This window comes from Echeneis naucrates, chromosome 3, assembly GCF_900963305.1.
Source record: "Echeneis naucrates chromosome 3, fEcheNa1.1, whole genome shotgun sequence".
Lineage (NCBI taxonomy): Eukaryota > Metazoa > Chordata > Actinopteri > Carangiformes > Echeneidae > Echeneis > Echeneis naucrates.
In genome coordinates this window covers 12,602,113-12,620,069 of record NC_042513.1, presented here as the reverse complement: position 1 = coordinate 12,620,069, position 17,957 = coordinate 12,602,113, and the positions used below count along the sequence as shown (strand labels likewise).

The window sequence follows — 17,957 nt, the reverse complement described above, 5'->3', positions numbered from 1 at the left end:
GACTGACAAGATTTAACACACCAAAATTGTCTTATATTGATTGGGTCACCAATTTTCGCTCTTATTTTTTTCTATTTTTAATCTGCATAACTATGGCATGGTGTGTGCTGTGCCAGGAAATTCTTGTTATACAAAACACACCTTGATATCATATGATGGGAGGGGCACGAACAGCATAAAGACACTTCCTCGTTGACTCGTCCTCCATGCAGAACTTGGAGAGGCTGTAGAGCAATAAACGACAATTCAAGGTATGAAAACCTTTTTACTAGGCCGTCCAGGAAACCAGGAAAAATTACAAACAATAAGGCGATCAATCATTAAAAACCAAAGGGTTGGTTACTGGCTAAAGGACGAATATAGCATATAAACCTTAACTCAAAATGAACTGTGATACGGAACACCTGAGTGAATCGGTTTCAATGACTATGGATACTGTCTCTTTAAATAAAAAAAAAACAACTGTCGCTTCGTGTAAGGAAGTAGTCATGTCCATGCTTTTGCCTCTAAGGTAAAAAATTTAAATGAATATTTTTAGTCAAAAATGTATTTACATTACGTATATCAGTTTTATATCATCGTGGATACAACATTTTCAAAACATAGGCGGCGACGAGTGTGTTTTCTTTTTCACTGCACAGGTGTCAGCTTTCAGATTAAGTGCTAACATTTAGCATCTCTCTCATGCTGCAGTTAATATTTCACTGTGAGTTTCACTGTTTTCTGACACAGAAGACAAATATTTAGCTCTCTGTTTGAATATGATGCTTGTTTGCAAGCAGAACAACAACATCAGATCTTGTTCTTGCCTGCAAAGTGAATGGATCCAAGACTTTGAAGTGTTTCACATCATCCAATTTTGACCCTAACCCTATATGAATTTTATTGTCACGCCTCCATCACACCTTAACAATCCTGATCTGTAATTGTTGAAGACAAATGAAAGTATTTGTTCAACAGTCAATGTCTCAAAATGCAGACATAAACTTTCATAGGGGAGGTGTATTTTTCAAGTGTGTGTGTGTGTGTGTAGTGGGGGGGGGGGGGGGGGGGGGTTGTTACAACAAACTTTCTTTCAGTCAATCTGACTTTTTCTTTTTTTCCCCCCCAAGAAGCCTTATTTTGAAATCCGGTCTGTTCTTTCACAAGGACAGACCGGAAGTCCCCCACTGTTGTTGTAGCAGCTGGCGGAAGTAGCAGTCATGTCTACGGCGTATAGTTAGCATGGCCGTGCTAGCTACATCGCAGCCCATTTAAATGCTCCATTATTTCACCCGGGCCGTCCTTCTTGCTCTGCAACCATGAACAGGACGCCCCTGAAACGGTTCACCATTTTGCGGATGGCCCTGGCCGGCTCGGAGAAGACGGCGGCGGCCGACCCGGAGGACAGCGGGGAGACCTTCCTCCTGCGGGCTGCGCGGATAGCGGCGGTGGTCGCTCTGTACTGGTTCATCTCGATAACGATGGTCTTTCTCAACAACTACCTGCTGGACGACCGGGACCTGGACGCGCCGCTCTTCGTCACCTTCTTCCAGTGTGCCGTGTCGGTGATGCTGTGCTGGATCATGCAGCTGCTGTCCAGAGCGTGTCCGGGGATCATCGACTTCCCGTCGGTCAAACTCGACCAGAAGACGTCCCGGGAGGTGCTGCCTCTGTCGGTCGTCTTCATCGGCATGATCACCTTCAACAACCTGTGCCTCAAGTTTGTCGGAGTGGCCTTCTACACGGTGGGCCGCTCGCTCAGCACCGTGTTCAACGTGCTGCTGTCTTATGTGATCCTGAAACAGACCACATCTTTCCAAGCCCTGCTCTGCTGCGGGGTCATCCTGGGTACGGTACCGTGGTTTATTCCTTGTGCAGACAAAGTTGTTTAACTTAATCTGGTTAATGAGTCATCAGTCAAACTCACGACTCGTGTCCCACCGATTTCACATAAATGGGATGCGATAATAAAACCAAAATATATCGTCCAACTTTCAGTCAACACAATCAAAAGCAAATTTTCCTGTCTTAGTTCTAGGAAAAAAAATCTATAGTTCATATATTGTAGGTCCATTACTGTGGACATTCACTAAATTGGTCTGATATAACCTGTATATTATCATTCAATTCTAATGGCGTTCAACTTTTGACTAGGCTAGAAAATTATATAAATGTTTGTTTCTTCATTTAAATGAACTGTCTCCCAGTTATATTATTTAGTGGTTACTGAAACAGACATGCCATTGTTCATTGACTATCAAAATATGACAAACCAGCTGCTGCCATTGGTTTGTCACGTGTGAGAGTTTCCAATGTTGTGTTCCATTTCGTTTTAAATATGTTTCATGAGCTCAAACTTTGCAATAGCAGGCAGTGGCTGATGTGCTTCTGTGCACAGGTGTCAGCTTTCAGATAATAGCTTGCTTATCCTGGAGCTGATATTTGATAAGAGGGCAGAAGAACAAATAACTATTCCGTCTTAAATCCTAATTGCTGTGTTATAAACGCAAATTGGGATTTTGTTTTCATCATCCCAAGTCTTGACTATAATCGTACTTGTGAACTGGGATTTTTCTTCATTGTTATCTGACACAAACTTAGAACATTTAGCTCACAAAATTATCACAATAATGAGAACAAAAAGTTTTGTTTTTCTTGCCTGAGAAGTCTATAAATCCACATAATCTAAGTGTTTCACTTGCATGACTGTAACAACACAGCTCATTACTATCCTGTATGTGTCCTTGCTTCTCAGGTGGATTCTGGCTTGGTGTCGACCAGGAAGGTATTGCTGGGTCCCTTTCCTGGTCTGGTGTATTTTTTGGTGTACTCGCTAGCGCTTGCGTTTCTCTCAATGCCATCTACACCAAGAAGGTGATGCCTTCAGTGGATGGAAACATTTGGAAGTTATCTTTCTACAACAACTTAAACGCCTGCGTGCTCTTCCTGCCACTCATTCTGGTGTTTGGAGAAGGGGGTCGCATCATCAGCTTCAGTCGCCTCACTGACCTCAGCTTTTGGGGCATGATGACACTTGGAGGAGTGTTTGGTTTCGGCATTGGTTACGTCACAGGTCTCCAGATAAAGTATACCAGCCCGCTCACACACAATGTCTCAGGGACGGCTAAAGCCTGTGTACAGACAGTTATTGCAGTGGTGTACAACTCTTCAACGAAAAGCCCACTGTGGTGGACCAGTAACATGATGGTTCTCGGTGGCTCATCAGCCTACACCTGGGTAAAGAGTCAAGAAATGAAGAAGACTCCCCCTAAAGAATCTCAGGACACAGCCAAGGAAAAACTGCTTCCAGTGGAGAAAAGCGGCATGGGAGTGTAACCAAGCAGCTGAGAAAGCTGAAGCCTCTATTCATGTTGTGTGAGAATTATAAGATTAAGAATATAACTGATTTGTGATTTTTAAGTTGATTTGGGTTGTGTTTAATAGACTTGTGGGTTTTATACACTCCGACCTAAGGTATTTGTGTGTATATAATATATATTTATATGCTTCATATTCATTTGAGGCCTTTCTTTTTTAAATTATTTCTTTGTGAGATTACTGAGAAATATAATGAAATTATGTCTCTTGTGGTCTAGTCATCAGATGAAGAAAAAAAGTCAGTTTTTAATCTGGGGGGGTTGAAATTATTTACTCAGTTAAAGAACAATGGAGTCAAATTTAGAAAGTGTTTCTATATAAATTCTGATTTAAGTTTTATTAACAGGATTTGGACATGAACATTGCTGCCATTTTATACAGAAGTGCATTATGATCATGTTTTAAGGGCAGCCTTTAACTCGGAGTTAATGTTATCTCAAATAAGAATAAAGCCAAGACAGGATATGTGTAGTTTTATAGGGAGTACAACGGTGAAGGGGACCCTCATGCTTTTACCTCCAAAGAAAGCACTCCTTTAGCATTACCACTCTTTTAACCACAAGGTGGCGTATCATGTTCTGCAGCAAACTGTCTCTCAGCTGAGTCATACTTTTTAAAAACAGGAGGAGTGTGTTTAATTTGCAGAGGCATCAGTTCTCGGATCATGTGCGAATGCTGAAAAGTCTCTCGTTGTAATGACTGATTGTCAGTCATACCTGTTGAGTAATGTATCAGTTGACATACTACAGACATTAGTCTTCGAAGATGAAAATTAGGTGTATCATTTTTCCTTGTACTGTATTACACAGAGGGGCAACTTTTTTTATGATAAAATACATTTTCTGACAAAACTTTGGAGTGTTTCTTTAACTGTTTCTGAATTCAGTTGGATCAGTGAAGGATAAAAATGCAACTGACGTGAACTGCAAGCTGAAAACTGTCTTTAAAATAATTTTTGGGGCTTAAGGATTAGGCCATCAGTGTGTTACAGGGCTGTTAAATAGAGATCCTGGTCTGCCAGCCTCAGACTCACATATGAACAATTTAGACACACCAATCAAAACCAAATACCCTAATGTATTTGGAAGCTGGAGTAGCCAAAGGGAACTCATGTACTAAATCCTACCTGGTTGTTTTGGTCTATTTTGGGTTTGATGCTCAAATTAAGTGTCTGCTTCAAAGCCTAATATTCTAATAACTATTAATCTGTTCATTTATTCTTTCTACTTCTTGAGCCTCATTAAAGGTAGCAAGATCCATTTCAGTGAGAGGGCGTCCCTATCGTCTTCAATTGAGGTGTGCTGGATGAGAGTCTGTGGCCTTCAAAAGGAATATTCCTCTGAGGAACTGAGGTGAGGAGACAAAATTAGTCAAAAGAGTACCATGGGTAATTACATGGGCTATAAAAAACACTGGTCTCTGATGTCAGGAACTAATTTCACAGTCAGTTTGGCCTTGTGACACAAATGAGTTTTAGAACTGTGTCATGATGTGGAATAAATAATCTGCCAGCCTTCATTTCTCACATCTGCTCGGGTCACTTCAACATGATAAGGGGAGGAAATGTATTAAGAAATGACTGACAGTTCAAACGTTGCAAACATTAATAGTTGTCACTCGTGTTTCTTTATACACGTCAGCTCAAACTGTGGTTGTCACTGTAAATGGAAGACTCAATGATCATTGAAACTTTTTCTGTTGACTACAGTCTGTGTGTTTGTGTATTGAAAAACTTTCCTGCCATACAGTATAACCCCTGTTACATTGTTTAGTACAGTTTAATGTTCCCAGAAAGATTCATTGCATCTTGAACTTTCATTCATTGGATCTTTTTTTTTATTATTATTATTTTTGGACAGCTGAGGGCAGTAAAACTCCACTTTGATGTAATAGTACCTTCTACAATTTATCTGGGAGACATAGGAAACTAAGATTCGGGCAACATGAATGTTCATACTGAGTCATTTTTCTGCTGATATTCACTCTCCTATAGCTACATGTTGGACAAACTTCTCTGTCTGAAGCTTTCTCTTGGTCACATAGAATCCAAGTTTATCCAAAGTTGTTCTTGTTTAAAATATGAAAGTCATGCTGATGAGACTGAACCAGGAGAGGAAAGTTACAAGCTGTCAAAAAATTAGATATATAATATGAGATGAAAGCTGGGAAAACGGTGTGTGAACTCTTTGGCAGTTCCCAATCATTTGATTCACTGTTGAGTAGAAGTATTACTGTGGGTTTTGTCCCACATAGTGTACGTAGTCTTAAAAAGGAACAATGTTTGAGATGAGATTTTGGAAGTGTGTCTACCTAAAACATTTTCCTGATCCAATAGCATGTAATGGGCTGAATACCCAGTCACACCTATAAAGTCAAAACATATATTGATGTTCACTTGTGTGTTTGCAATGATAACTAGCCAAAAAATAAAAAATAAAAAATAGGTCTATATCCTGGAAGGACAACATGAAATCATGACTCTTTTTCCTAGTAATTAAAATGGCAAATCTATCAGTCAACTCTTACAAGGAAAAAAGATCAGATATCGCAACAAATAAGTCAAATTGTGATATTTGTAGACTGTCTGATCACAACCTGCTGTAATGGAGAAGATTAGGAAAGATATCAAATAATGGAAATTTCCAGGTAACTCCTCCGCAGTGACAGTTTAGGTAATGGAAAAGCAACCTTGGTCATGAAATGGGCTGTGAGGTGTATTTGTGTCTTCTCAGCGTCATTGCTCTTGGCAAATCCATGCAGACTGACATCATAAACACTTCATGGGTTCATTGGAGGCAACATCTGTTATCTGCCATGCAAGAGGTTGTGAAATTGTCGTGTCTGGAGTGACAGCTGGTGCACAACGAAGCGTCAGTGAACACATTTGGCCTGATGCATGTGTGTATATGACTTTTATAGCATTTGAAACAAAAAAGGAGACTTTACAATATCAATGTGTATTTTTAAACTAATCCACTTACTTGAAAACTGTCAAAGCAAACTGACAGATGGAGTTTTATTTTTTCTGGAGATCACTGTTTTCCTCATTGGGATTGTTTTATTACCCTCAAATACACTTTCCATTTCTTTTGCCAGCAAGTATTTTTCCCCTGTTACTCTTCAGCATGCAGCACTCACTCTGAACTCAAACCAGGAGCAGAGAAGCGGGGACTGGCTGCAGACCTGCCATTGGTTTGAGCTGAACAATCTCAAAGAAAATCCAAAGTTTTGACATCATGAAAGGAATGGGTTAAGGATCTCTGTCCGCTATGCTGAGAGGGGAGACTTCATCATCAATAGTTGCGCCATATTTTGAGCAGAGAGGAACATCTGCAGATAGCAAAGAGCTTGCACTACCTCCGTGGAAATTCTCTCGAAGTTTATTGCTGTGAGTTTGGCAGCCAACATGTTTACTTTCCTCTCATGGAAAGTGCCATCGCCCTCTCTGGTGGATCCCAAGCTTTACTACCTCTTCCTAAATCTATATTTTCATGTAACAGCTTGGCCCCATGGTGAGTAAAAGGCGTTTATTGCAGTTTAGTTTGAATGTTTTTCCTTGTAATACATAATAACAAAGTCTACATATCTCTTTTTTGAGAAAATGGCAAAACATTTTGAAGAAAATGTATGTCTCCTTATCTTAACTGCTGACTAACTGTGGAGATTGTTGAGATTGTTGACTCATCGTTGACGATGAGTCAGTTCTTCTGCTCCGACTGGTCTCAATTCATGCAGCAGACTCAGAGTGCTGCACTGAAAAAGAATACCACCAAACTTCTCCTGCTGTAGTCTGTACACGACCTTCTCTTCCCATTTAATAAAGATATTGGGCATATTACTGAGGGCTGAATGTCTAGGAGGCTCTTATATTTAATTTAGCACAGAAATCCAAAACTATTGATGGGTAGGATTTAACTTGATGATGATTAGCTTCTGAGCTTTGAACTGAGTCCGCTTTTTTGCCGCTCTGCTGTATTTTTTATGGGATGTAAGAGAACAATACAAAATGCTCAATAACATGTCTAGAACTCAAAACAAGATTGGGAGGGAAGTGAAATGCTACAGATTTTATCAGACGCTGGTGACCAGGATACAGCATGTCAGACATGATGACATGAACACAAGGGGAATGGACAAGCTGGTTGAGTCTGCATTTGGCTGGAGTCTGAACTCACTCAGGACTGTTAAGTGATACAGTATTTGGAGGACAATCAGCCTTTGTCCCCACTTCAATCAGACATCTATCTAGCTATAAAATTTCACACCAGGAATTTGCTCCGTCATTGTGAAATATAAAAAAAAATATATATATAAGCTAAGAAATTGCAATGTTAAGAAAAATATGCTATATGGATACATTTATGCAATTGCTGCATTTCCTACATTTCAATATACCCGAATGTAGAAACAGCAATACATTGTAGGATAAATATTTCTGTTTTCCATGGACTCAAGCAGGTGAAAAGGTAGGGTGTTTAGCTTTTTGAGACTGATCCATGGTTCTGTTTTTCCACAGCTTTGTCGGGGGACAACTGCCCGAGCTCTGAGTGGAGTGTCATGTGCCGTCCTTGTTGTGAGTACCACCTGATACAGTGCCGGTGCCCCTCAAAAGGTTCAAAGGTAGGTTACACTGTACCCTGCTGCCGCAATGCTCTGGACCAGTGTGACCCCTGCATCTATCATCCAGGTACACTCTCATTGTTGCTTATACAAATAATTTTATCTGAATAATGTTAATGTTTTAATAATATCCAAAATAAACAACTGTGAGATATGTCCTGGGACGAAAAAATGCCACAACAACTCCATAGTGTTTGGATCAATGATTAGCGTCAGATAAATCATTATGGTGCTACATCAGTCAATCTGAATTACAAACTGACGTCCTGTTTTTTGTCGTTGCAAGGCTGCAGTCTTTTTGAGAACTGTAAAATCTGCCATAATGGAACATGGAAAGCCAATGATGATTTCTTCATCAATGGAAAATATTGCACAGAGTGCCGCCAAGGCTGGAGTGGAGGGGACTGTAGAAGTAAGTTTTACTGCTGTGATGCAGCATTTCCCTAAGGCCTTATCTTGCCACACAACAAGCTGAATATTTAACGTGATAATGCATGAATCACACAGCGCAAACATTTCAGTAGAACGCAGAACTCCACCATGATGATTGTCCTTAAAACCCCTTTATTGCAATTCTTGATTTTCTTTTTAGATCTCATTCACGAACATAGTATTATCTGACCTGACACCATGTGCAGTAGTCATATATGAGGCCTATTTTAAATACAAGCACTGACAACTGATTATAGCATGATTAGCAGCAAGTTTGTGAGGTGAATGAGAGTCATTGAAAACTTTTACAATGTGTTTTAGTTCAATACAGGTGAAGAAAATGCAATCCATCATTTAAATCTAAAGCAATTTCATGTCTATGGGGAAAAGATAGATATTTCCAATTCATTTTGAGGCCGAAATCGGCTCTATGGTCCACTGTATGTAGACACCCACAGCCAAAATTGTAATACATCGAAAGATCACTTGGTGGTGACAATGTGTTGTTATTTGGGTTCAGCCAAGCTAGGTCCATAGTAATTTGCTAGTACTTTGTGTAACATCTAATTGAAATCTTTGAAAGTGCTCCTATTTAATGTTTTGCTATGAATTGTTATTTTAAGTCTCATGCTGCAGCACTTCCCAATCCCAAAACATTAAAATAAAAACCTGTGCAAGTAAAACTCATGATCATATTTTGCTCTCAATAGGGGAAAGCAAACTGGTTTACCTTGTTGCCACTCCTGCTTTTCAATCTTGTGGTAATTTTCCATTTTTTACTTTCCATGGCCCAGGGGAACGTACCACTTGGTCATTTGATCACGTTTAACACAGACAAGAGGAACCATTGTGGCATTTCTGTTGGCCTGTGCAACCCGTTTGAAGTGTGTGAATGAATGAATGACAGAATAGCAACTGAATGCTTTCACAAATGCTTTGCTCAGAGAACAATTTTAAGGAACAGGCCAGAAGCCCAAGTCATTACATTTGAAATCAAACCTTAATTTCAACACGGGCATTTTAGCAGAGACAGCTGAGAATTTCTTGTATCTTCTTTTGCTTTTTTACTCTGGAAAAACACAGATACCGGCTTGAATGCCAGCAGGATGTTATTAATCATGGGTTTTGAAGTAGCTGGTTGGCTCCTGTCACCCTCATAATTTTTTGGTTATTATCTGCCCTCTCACACAGCATGTCATATCACTGCTACTGCCTACCACAATGAAAATGCTGGGTTCGACTATGGTAAACAAATATTTGACAGGAATGGAAATTCATGAAATGAAAGTAATCATGGCTCTCTTGTGGCATTTAGTATGCGGTGGCATCATCCAGCGGGCTCAGGGTCACATAGCTCTGGAGAGTTACCCAACAAATGCTCGATGTGAATGGACTGTGCAAGCGCAGAGAGGCAGCAGCATTGAACTTAGGTATGTCATCTTCCAGGGTTGTTATTTTGATGTATAATGAAGTTTAACACTGAACTTTCTCAAAGAAAAAAGTATCTGGCATGTTATAAAAAGAACCACTGAGCCCCAAGTGATTCCGTAGTGAGACGGCTTTGATTAAAGAAAGGACTGGCACTCAGAATGCTTACACAGGCTTACCATAGTTTAGGCCAGTGGTTCTCAAAGCGGGGTTTGGGGATTGGCAGGGAACCTTGGGGGGTATCTCTGGGGGTCCCCAGCACTATAATTCACTATAAATACATCCTTGAGTATCACAATGACAGAATGTGTTGGTCATAGGTCAAAAACAATTTGTGCAGTTAAACTACAAAAAGCAAAACTCATATCAAATCATAAACCCCTGAACAAAGTGTACTTTTTCAGGTTAGGCTTCCTTGATGCAAAAAGAAAAAATTGAAACCCATTGTATCAAACAAAGACAGCAAATAAGCGAATTGTTTTGAGTTCGCTATAATTTCTCTTACATATCTGTCTCCAAATAAATGGTAACCAATTTTGTTCACAGAGTAACTTCTGGAGCTGTGACTCACAAATAGACCAGCACTTCCTCAGTTAGTGAATCTCTCTATGGGAGATCAACTCATTATATAGTAAGTCTGTAAAATGATGTCGAGGTCAAAGCAGAGCAGCTATACAGCCCTAGTCCACTTAGTTGAATTTTTCCCACTTTAGCACTTGGAAGGCTTCAGAGTTTTGAATTGGTCTTGAAAAATCTGTGACTTTGCCATTGTTTTGCTGCAGGTTTTCCCGGCTGAGTTTGGAAGCTGACCACAACTGTCGTTATGACTACGTTGAGGTCCGAGACGGCGACAGTCTGGGCTCGCCTGTGATTGGCCGCTTTTGTGGGGACCAGCCACCTCCTCCAATAAAGAGCTCTGGGAATTTCCTGCACATCCTCTTCACCTCAGATGGCTACAACAACTTTGATGGATTTGTTCTTACTTTTCAGGAGAGTTCAGGTATAATTGTCCTTGGTAACGTGAATGTTACCCGTACACTCCAAAGCAGTGGTGCTGTATTAAGCTGAATTTTAATATTTAACTTTCCTCTCAGCTCCACACTCTTTAAAAGATTTGATGGATTCACTCTGTGATGTTAGATTTCTCTGTGGAGTCCACATACACAGACAACGCATCAGTCTGATATATCCATATTCATGATATACTTTGCTTTAGCTACCTATTTCAGATATACGTGCCATGCGTAGCACAGCTCCTTTCTCTGTTTGCAAGCATTTCGCTTCTTGACTATTTTCTTTGTAACTGTGAGCATTTCAGTGTGTCCATGTGTGCAGCTTCCTACGCAGCGGTATGCAAAGGACCGTCAGTGACACTGATTTATCATACTTGCTCCATCGTGCTCCTCTCCATTTGCTTACTTTGAAGCAAATCCTCCATCCAACATGTATCCCGTTTCTAATTTTTTTTGCCATTAATATTAACTTTTGAACACTGACCAAAGCCTACTGAAGTGCTGCAGCATGAGACAAGGGCAAGGCCACTTCAACATTATTTCTGTAAAGCTCTGACCAAAGAGTTAGAGAAGATTAGAGATTTAAACTTTAATGGTATTCTGGGTGAAAAACAGACCAAACCTAAACCGTTACTTTTTCACTATCAGATTCCTCTAAGGTTGATGTAATTGACAGATCCTCCACTGGGATATACATAATTTGTGGGGTTCCTCAGGGCAGCACCTTGGAGCTATTTTACTTCTTATAACATATCCTGGTTTGAAAGCAGCTTGGATGATTTCTACTGCATTAATATTCCTATCTGTAAGAGGAAATGGCATTTCCAGGAGTCTAGTTGTTTCCTGATGACCTCAGGATATATTACTGATGAAGGGCTTTAGCTTGGCAATAATTTAATAATTTATTAAAAAACAAAAAAAAAAACCAAAAACATTTTAATCTCTAATGTTATCACATCCATCGCAATTTTATAGGTTTGAAGGAATTTGAACTGAATTATACATTTCAATTTACCATAAAAGAAAAAGTTTAATGCTGAGTAAATTGTCAAATTCAGTTTAAGTTTCTTTCTGTCGTTTTTCATAGTCAGAAAATGTCTTCACAGTTACAAGCAAGACCAATCCAGCGTGTGCACCTCCAGACAAACTGTCCAATGGATATTGGTTGCCTGTGTATGGCCTCAAGGAGGAGCTTGTAACTGTAAACTATCAGTGCCATCCAACCTTCACACTCATTGGCTCCCAGCAGAGGTCATGTCTTCCTAATGGCAAGTGGAGTGGCACAGCTCCCACATGTGTAAAAGGTACTTTTTCTTCGCTTCTAGTGTTAATTTCTCCTGTTTATGCCGCACAAAATTCACACAATGAGTTCTTATCTTGATTTTTAATGTATTCATATAGGCCAAACAAGCAGAGTCCATTGTACCCCTCCACCCAAACTGCTGAACGGCTACCACAGACCTGCTGTTGACACAGCAGGAGGTTCAGAGACAATCGAGTTTTTCTGTAAAAATTCCTACGCTTTGAGCGGAAACCACCTCAGCACTTGCCTCTCTAATGGATCCTGGAGTAGTGGGCCACCAAAGTGTGTGAGAGGTAGTTCTACACATTTTCACGCACACAAAAGAGCCCATTTTTCCAATTCATTACCATGTGACAGTGGCACAAAATGGTTAAAGCAGATTAAATGCAGCTATTTGTTTATATGACACATCTACTTTACTGTAAACAAAGGAGCAATTTAGCAAACAAAGTCCTGTGATGAGTACATAGTAAATAAATCATAGTAAACAAATGGTTGTTAAGGTTTATCAATGTAGAATATGTTTGGACATGATTATTTCCTGCTTGGAATCGTCCTTGTTTACGCAGAGTAACTTATGCTTCTGGATACAATGTCTTACGCAAAACAAAAGAGACTCAGGAAGTAATTCTTGTGCACTTACAAGAACCTGTTTGATTTGTTTTCACAGCCTGTAGAGAGCCCAAAGTGTCTGAACTTGTGCAACAAACTGTTTTGAAGCCTCATCTGAGTTCAAGGTATCCTTTATGACTGATTTTGCACTCATTTAAAGCCAATGTGATGATTTAGTTAAGAGAAAAAAAAATCATGTTGAAAACTACTTTGTGCTGATATCAGATCAAGCAGCAGTGTGCTTTTCTTTTTCCTTTATATATTTTTTGTTGTTGTGCCAGAATCAAATACTGAAGTTGTACAAATGATGGTTACAAACAACAGATTTTTTTGTGGCCACCAAAAAGGTTGAGACTTTCGGTGCATTTCTTCATATCCATATCACATCGTAGGTAATCAGGCATAGGAAAATGTTATAACATAAATCATGCATGTGAGTGTGAGCATAATTTGTATCCTTGGAAATTGAGCAGATGTTCATCTGTTGCAACTATATAATCACAAAGTCAAGCAATGTTAAAGGAACGCTTTGGTTTTATAATTCCATACATCAAATTCCTCCAAATCCAAAAATATTCTCAATTGAATTTGTAATGTTCGTGTCCTGGGGCAGCACGGTGGCATATTTCTTATTGTGAGACTGTCACCGGTTCAGTTCCTGGGCTTGGGGCCTCTCTGTGTGGAGTTTGCATGTTCTCCCTGTGCCTGTGTGGGTTTCCTCCAGGTTCTCCGGTTTCCTTCCACCGTATTCATGTCCTACATTAAGTGTGTGAAGTGCAGATAAGGAGACATTAACACAAACCAGATATCTTCCCCACAGAGAGGGTCCGAACCAGAACCACTTCTCATCGAGGTACAGCATACAGGATGTGTTGTCAGCTGGCTTCATTCCCTTTAGACGCTCCAGTGCAGGAACAGATGACATCTCTGTTGATGAGCTTCCTCGCGGCTTTCATTCAGTGTACACAAGTATCGAGTACAAGTGTGTTTCGCCTCTCTACAGCCACAAAGGGAGCTCCCGACGCACATGTCTAAAGACTGGCAGGTGGAGCGGGCATCATGTTTCCTGCTCACCAGGTGAGAGCAGCAGCTTGTTTATCAGAACCTGAGTCCCTTTCAAGCAAGAAGAAACAACAATGATGTATCTTCTACTTTAAAGTGTGTCAAAGTGCAATTACATTGACAGAAACTTGAATTTATACATGTGCTCAATATCACAAAGTAATCCACACGCATGGTGGCATAGTGGTAAGAGTTGTCGCCTCACAATAAGAAGGTTGTGGGTTTGATTCGCAGGCCAGTGGCCTCTCTGTGTGGAGTTTGCATGTTCTCCCTGCGTCAGTGTGGGTTGCCTCTGGGTACTCCAGTTTCCCCCCCACCGTCCAAAGACATCATGTTTGGGTTAACTGGTGACTCTAAATTGTCTGTAGGTGTGAGTGTGAGTGGTTGTTGGTGTCTGTGTGTCTCTGTGTGTTGGTCCTGTGATGGACTGGTGACCTGTCCAGGGAGACCCCGCCCTCACCCAGAGTGAGCTGGGATTGGCTCCAGCATCCTCCATGACCCAGAAATGGAATTCGCCACTCTTGATCACATTGGCTGCTGGTCTCAAAAAGTTCACTTTTCTATTTTCTTTTGCATCAAATGTTCAGTCCTACTGTTTCATAACTCTTTGTAAAAAAAAAAAAAAAAGAGCTTATATGACCGTTTTTGTCATAACATTTTGACACACTGTCTCTCCTCTTTCGCTGTTCCCTTCCTACAGTTTGTGGCAAATTTGACACTTTCAGTGTCCACAACCTCTCAGAGACTCAGTGGCCATGGCATGCAGCCATTTATATCCGCTCACCCCCCGATCGTACTGCCAGCACCCGTAGGTCGCACGGAATGAGGGTGCCCAACCAGCGGGAGGTCTCAGAGGAGTCCTCATTTTGGTACCTTGCCTGCAGTGGCGCTCTGCTCACCCAGCGAAGTGTCCTGGTGGCAGCTCAGTGTGTGACACACGGGGACGAGCAGCAGCCCCTCCACCCAGCCCATGTGAAGGTTGTCATACAGCAGCAGACTTCCAAGGACAGCCTGAAAAGCCAGCGCCACCTCAGGGTACAACACCGTCATTCATTTCAGTGATTTAAATGACGGTTAAACGTTAGCAGCAAATGCTTTTATCACATTTCTCCCACCTTTACCTCTAATTTCACAAGAAAATTATGAAACTGGTTACACTGTTAGAATCCATGGAAATTTCTGGTCATGACGGAAGTAGCAAACAAAAACTCCCATGACTCCAACAGTAACCGAACAGCATGAATTAACATGAACTTGTGGAAGGTTTGTGTTGTTGTTGTTGTCAATGGTCCAAGAAGTGATGAATCTAAATTAGCATTTTAACCTTCACATGGATAAGACTATATTTGTTTTAGAACTTGATCTGCCACATCTTGATGGACATTATTTAATCACAGCTTAATGCTCTCATCCACAACAGGTGTCAGATATTTTTGTGCATCCAAACTCTTCCGTGGCGCTGCAGTCCAATGTGGCTGTGCTAAAGCTAAAGGACAAGGCCAAGATCAGTGAGCATGTCCTGCCGGCATGCTTACCCACAACTCAAGGAGGAGAGATGACAGCGCAGGAGGCTTACACAGCAAGGTGGACTTTACCAAACAATCCCAGGCACCTGGGCCCCTATTCCGCCCTGAGCCAGACGAAACACGTTCAACTGAGCGATGTTGCTCAATGCGAAAGTGAATTAGCACAAGGAGAAACACCTTCCACTGAGATCAGTGACTATACCCTCTGTGCCTTTAGCAGGCCATCCAGTCCTGAAAGTCCCTGTCCCAGTATAATTCCAGGACTCACATTTGTGCAACCTGGGTTGTCATCAACAAGTGATGGTCAGAAGGAGACTCAGGGAGCTTCGGGCACAGGCTGGGAGCTGCTCGGTTTAGAGAGGTTCAACCACGGGGAAACGAGCTGCCACCAACAGACTCACACAGTCCAGACACGCATAAGCAGCTTTCGAGGCTGGATCGAGAAAAATATGAAATAGATTGTTTGTTTGTTTTTTTAATCTAACATGAAGAAACTGATGAATAGTCAATATCAATGTGAGGTGAGAGATGTTTTCCTGAGACTCCTTGTGTCTATTTGTGCATGTTATTGTTTTGGATCTGGGTCACCACCACTTCAAGAAATTCACCCACTTTCTCATTATGTCTCCATGCTACATTGCGTTTGAGCTCAATGAAAAAAATATATAAAGGAGATTTAACTTTTATTTTAAAATGAAAGTAAAAAAAAAACATGAATTTTCATACACTCTAACATCAAACCAAGATGTGTACAAAAGCTGGGTTCAAATCTAAAAAGTTTTCAGGAGCTGAGCAGGTGTCTTCATCTTCCTGACCCGTCCTTGAGCACTGAATCTCTGCCAGCCAGGCCTCTGACCTCTGACCACCCTCCAGGAAAAAAAATTCTAAGAAGGATAAGTCATTATCTGCACATAACAAGGCACATACATGTGCAAATAAGCATGCACTTATTTTCTACTATGTTGATATCAGAACTTTGCACATACTGCTTCAAGCTCCTGATTGAAAACATGCAGAATTTAGCTAAAGAAAGAAAAACACAAACATGCAAACAGTCCATCGTTCAGAATGTGGTGAGCGATCAGTTGCCTTTTTTCTATGCGTTTCCAAGCTGTGCATGTGTACATGTTAGTAGGTGTGTGGCAGTACATCATGTACAGACTGCATGCTCATCGGTCGCAGTAAATATGAACACCACCTGTGTGTCTGCAGCGTGTTTGCATGTGAGCTTATGGGTTCGTGAGTTTCTCTGCAGACTGTCCAACATGTGCTGTCATTGAGAAACACACTGAGAGGATTTGCTAAACTTAGCTCTTACTCCTGAGACGCAGACACCCGCTGTGCTCTCGGCAGCTTTGTACAGGACACTTTTTAAGCCCAGCCAATTGAACAGTGAGCAGTTCAGTGGTTGCTCTCTGGACACTGCTGGTAACCCACAGTTTGCCATGTTCTTGTTATGTTCTTTCCTATCACATAGAGATGTCAGCATTGTAAAATTCACAACAGATAACAATAGTTTGCAAAAATGAAAGAAAGAATCATTATCACCAGAAATCTGCACTGTACATGCAAAGCTGTCGTTAAGTTTGTGGATTTGTGGCTACTTCATGAGCTTGTGTTTAAATATTTTGCAGTGACAGAGGTACAACATGTCAGGCTGCTAAAAATGTAGCAAAAGGTGAAACTCTGTTAATCTATTACTCTTTAACTGAGGGAACACCCAACCCACACCTGAGAGGAGATACTGAGCTCTCAAATCCCCACCATCCCTCTGTCCGCGCATCAGTGTGCACACTGCATGTGCAGGCTGCTCTGTTGTTTTTGTTTTTTTTTTCCTTTAGGTTGCAAGAGGGAGGTGCAAGGGCTTCTGTATCTTAGGAGAGGAGGAGGAACCCATAGTAATACCTGTATGAATTCAGTCCAAGAAGTCTGAAAATAATTAACGCACTGACTTTAATTTTTACGTGCAATTGGAATTTACTGCTTTCACCTATCAGGAAGGTAAATTTAAAGAAGACACAGGTAAACCTCTTCTTCTTTTTGATGATGTTTGAGCTGGATAATTAGACTACATCGTTCCCTTTTGAGAACATTTGGGTACATGTGCAAGTGGCAATTAGTTAATTGCAAGAGGAAAGTTTTCTTCCAGCTTTGACTTCACCCTCACTGTGACCCAGTCTTCATCCTCTCTGTCATTGCCTGTGGATGATCCTAATTCCAGGTGCTATAGTTTAGACACAGTTGTTATAATGTTGTTAGTACTGTGACCCAAATCCAAGCACATACCTATATCGCATAAATCTATTCCTCAGTGAGTAAGTGAGTGAGTCATTCATTTTAGGTGAGGTTGGCAAACAAAAATCATGCATGCACAAAGTGGTGAAACCAGCTGGATTGGTCCTTCACCACCAGCAGAAAACACGATTAAAAGAAAAAACAAGATTAGAAGATGAATCACTTGACATCTCAGGACAGGAACAAATCGACTGGTGCATTTTATGGAAATGATATTTTCTTAAAGCAATGCAAAAACGGCTGTCCTTGGGCCAAGCGTGCATCATTAGAGATACGGCGCTCCGAGATTCACTTCCCCAACTCCAG

At 40.9% G+C, this 17,957-nt stretch overlaps 2 protein-coding genes across 2 annotated transcripts; both read left to right on the top strand.

Annotated features, from left to right (window-relative positions):
- The first annotated feature begins 1,090 nt into the window (after positions 1–1,090).
- On the top strand, positions 1,091–5,761 carry slc35c1 (solute carrier family 35 member C1). The gene is made up of 2 exons (XM_029498671.1): positions 1,091–1,830; positions 2,738–5,761. Exons 1-2 carry the CDS (start codon positions 1,302–1,304, stop codon positions 3,316–3,318), a joined length of 1,110 nt encoding a protein of 369 aa, XP_029354531.1. The 5' UTR covers positions 1,091–1,301; the 3' UTR covers positions 3,319–5,761.
- A 928-nt stretch (positions 5,762–6,689) lies between these two features.
- Positions 6,690–17,196, top strand: pamr1a (peptidase domain containing associated with muscle regeneration 1a). Its single transcript, XM_029498670.1, has 11 exons — positions 6,690–6,872; positions 7,877–8,047; positions 8,267–8,392; positions 9,728–9,842; positions 10,623–10,840; positions 11,960–12,157; positions 12,255–12,449; positions 12,827–12,893; positions 13,589–13,845; positions 14,531–14,865; positions 15,251–17,196. The coding sequence occupies exons 1-11, from the start codon at positions 6,767–6,769 to the stop codon at positions 15,812–15,814; spliced, it is 2,352 nt and encodes a 783-aa protein (XP_029354530.1). The 5' UTR covers positions 6,690–6,766; the 3' UTR covers positions 15,815–17,196.
- The last annotated feature ends 761 nt before the right edge of the window (positions 17,197–17,957 follow it).

What these genes read in the sequence shown, in the direction of transcription:
- slc35c1 (XM_029498671.1), top strand. Translation starts at nt 1,302, where the DNA reads ATGAACAGGACGCCCCTGAAACGGTTCACCATTTTGCGGATGGCCCTG. An exon ending in CTGCTGCGGGGTCATCCTGG is followed by an intron (nt 1,831 to 2,737) that starts GTACGGTACCGT and finishes CTTGCTTCTCAG; the next exon opens with GTGGATTCTGGCTTGGTGTC.
- pamr1a (XM_029498670.1), top strand. Translation starts at nt 6,767, where the DNA reads ATGTTTACTTTCCTCTCATGGAAAGTGCCATCGCCCTCTCTGGTGGAT. An exon ending in AGCTCCCACATGTGTAAAAG is followed by an intron (nt 12,158 to 12,254) that starts GTACTTTTTCTT and finishes GTATTCATATAG; the next exon opens with GCCAAACAAGCAGAGTCCAT. An exon ending in GCCACCAAAGTGTGTGAGAG is followed by an intron (nt 12,450 to 12,826) that starts GTAGTTCTACAC and finishes TTGTTTTCACAG; the next exon opens with CCTGTAGAGAGCCCAAAGTG.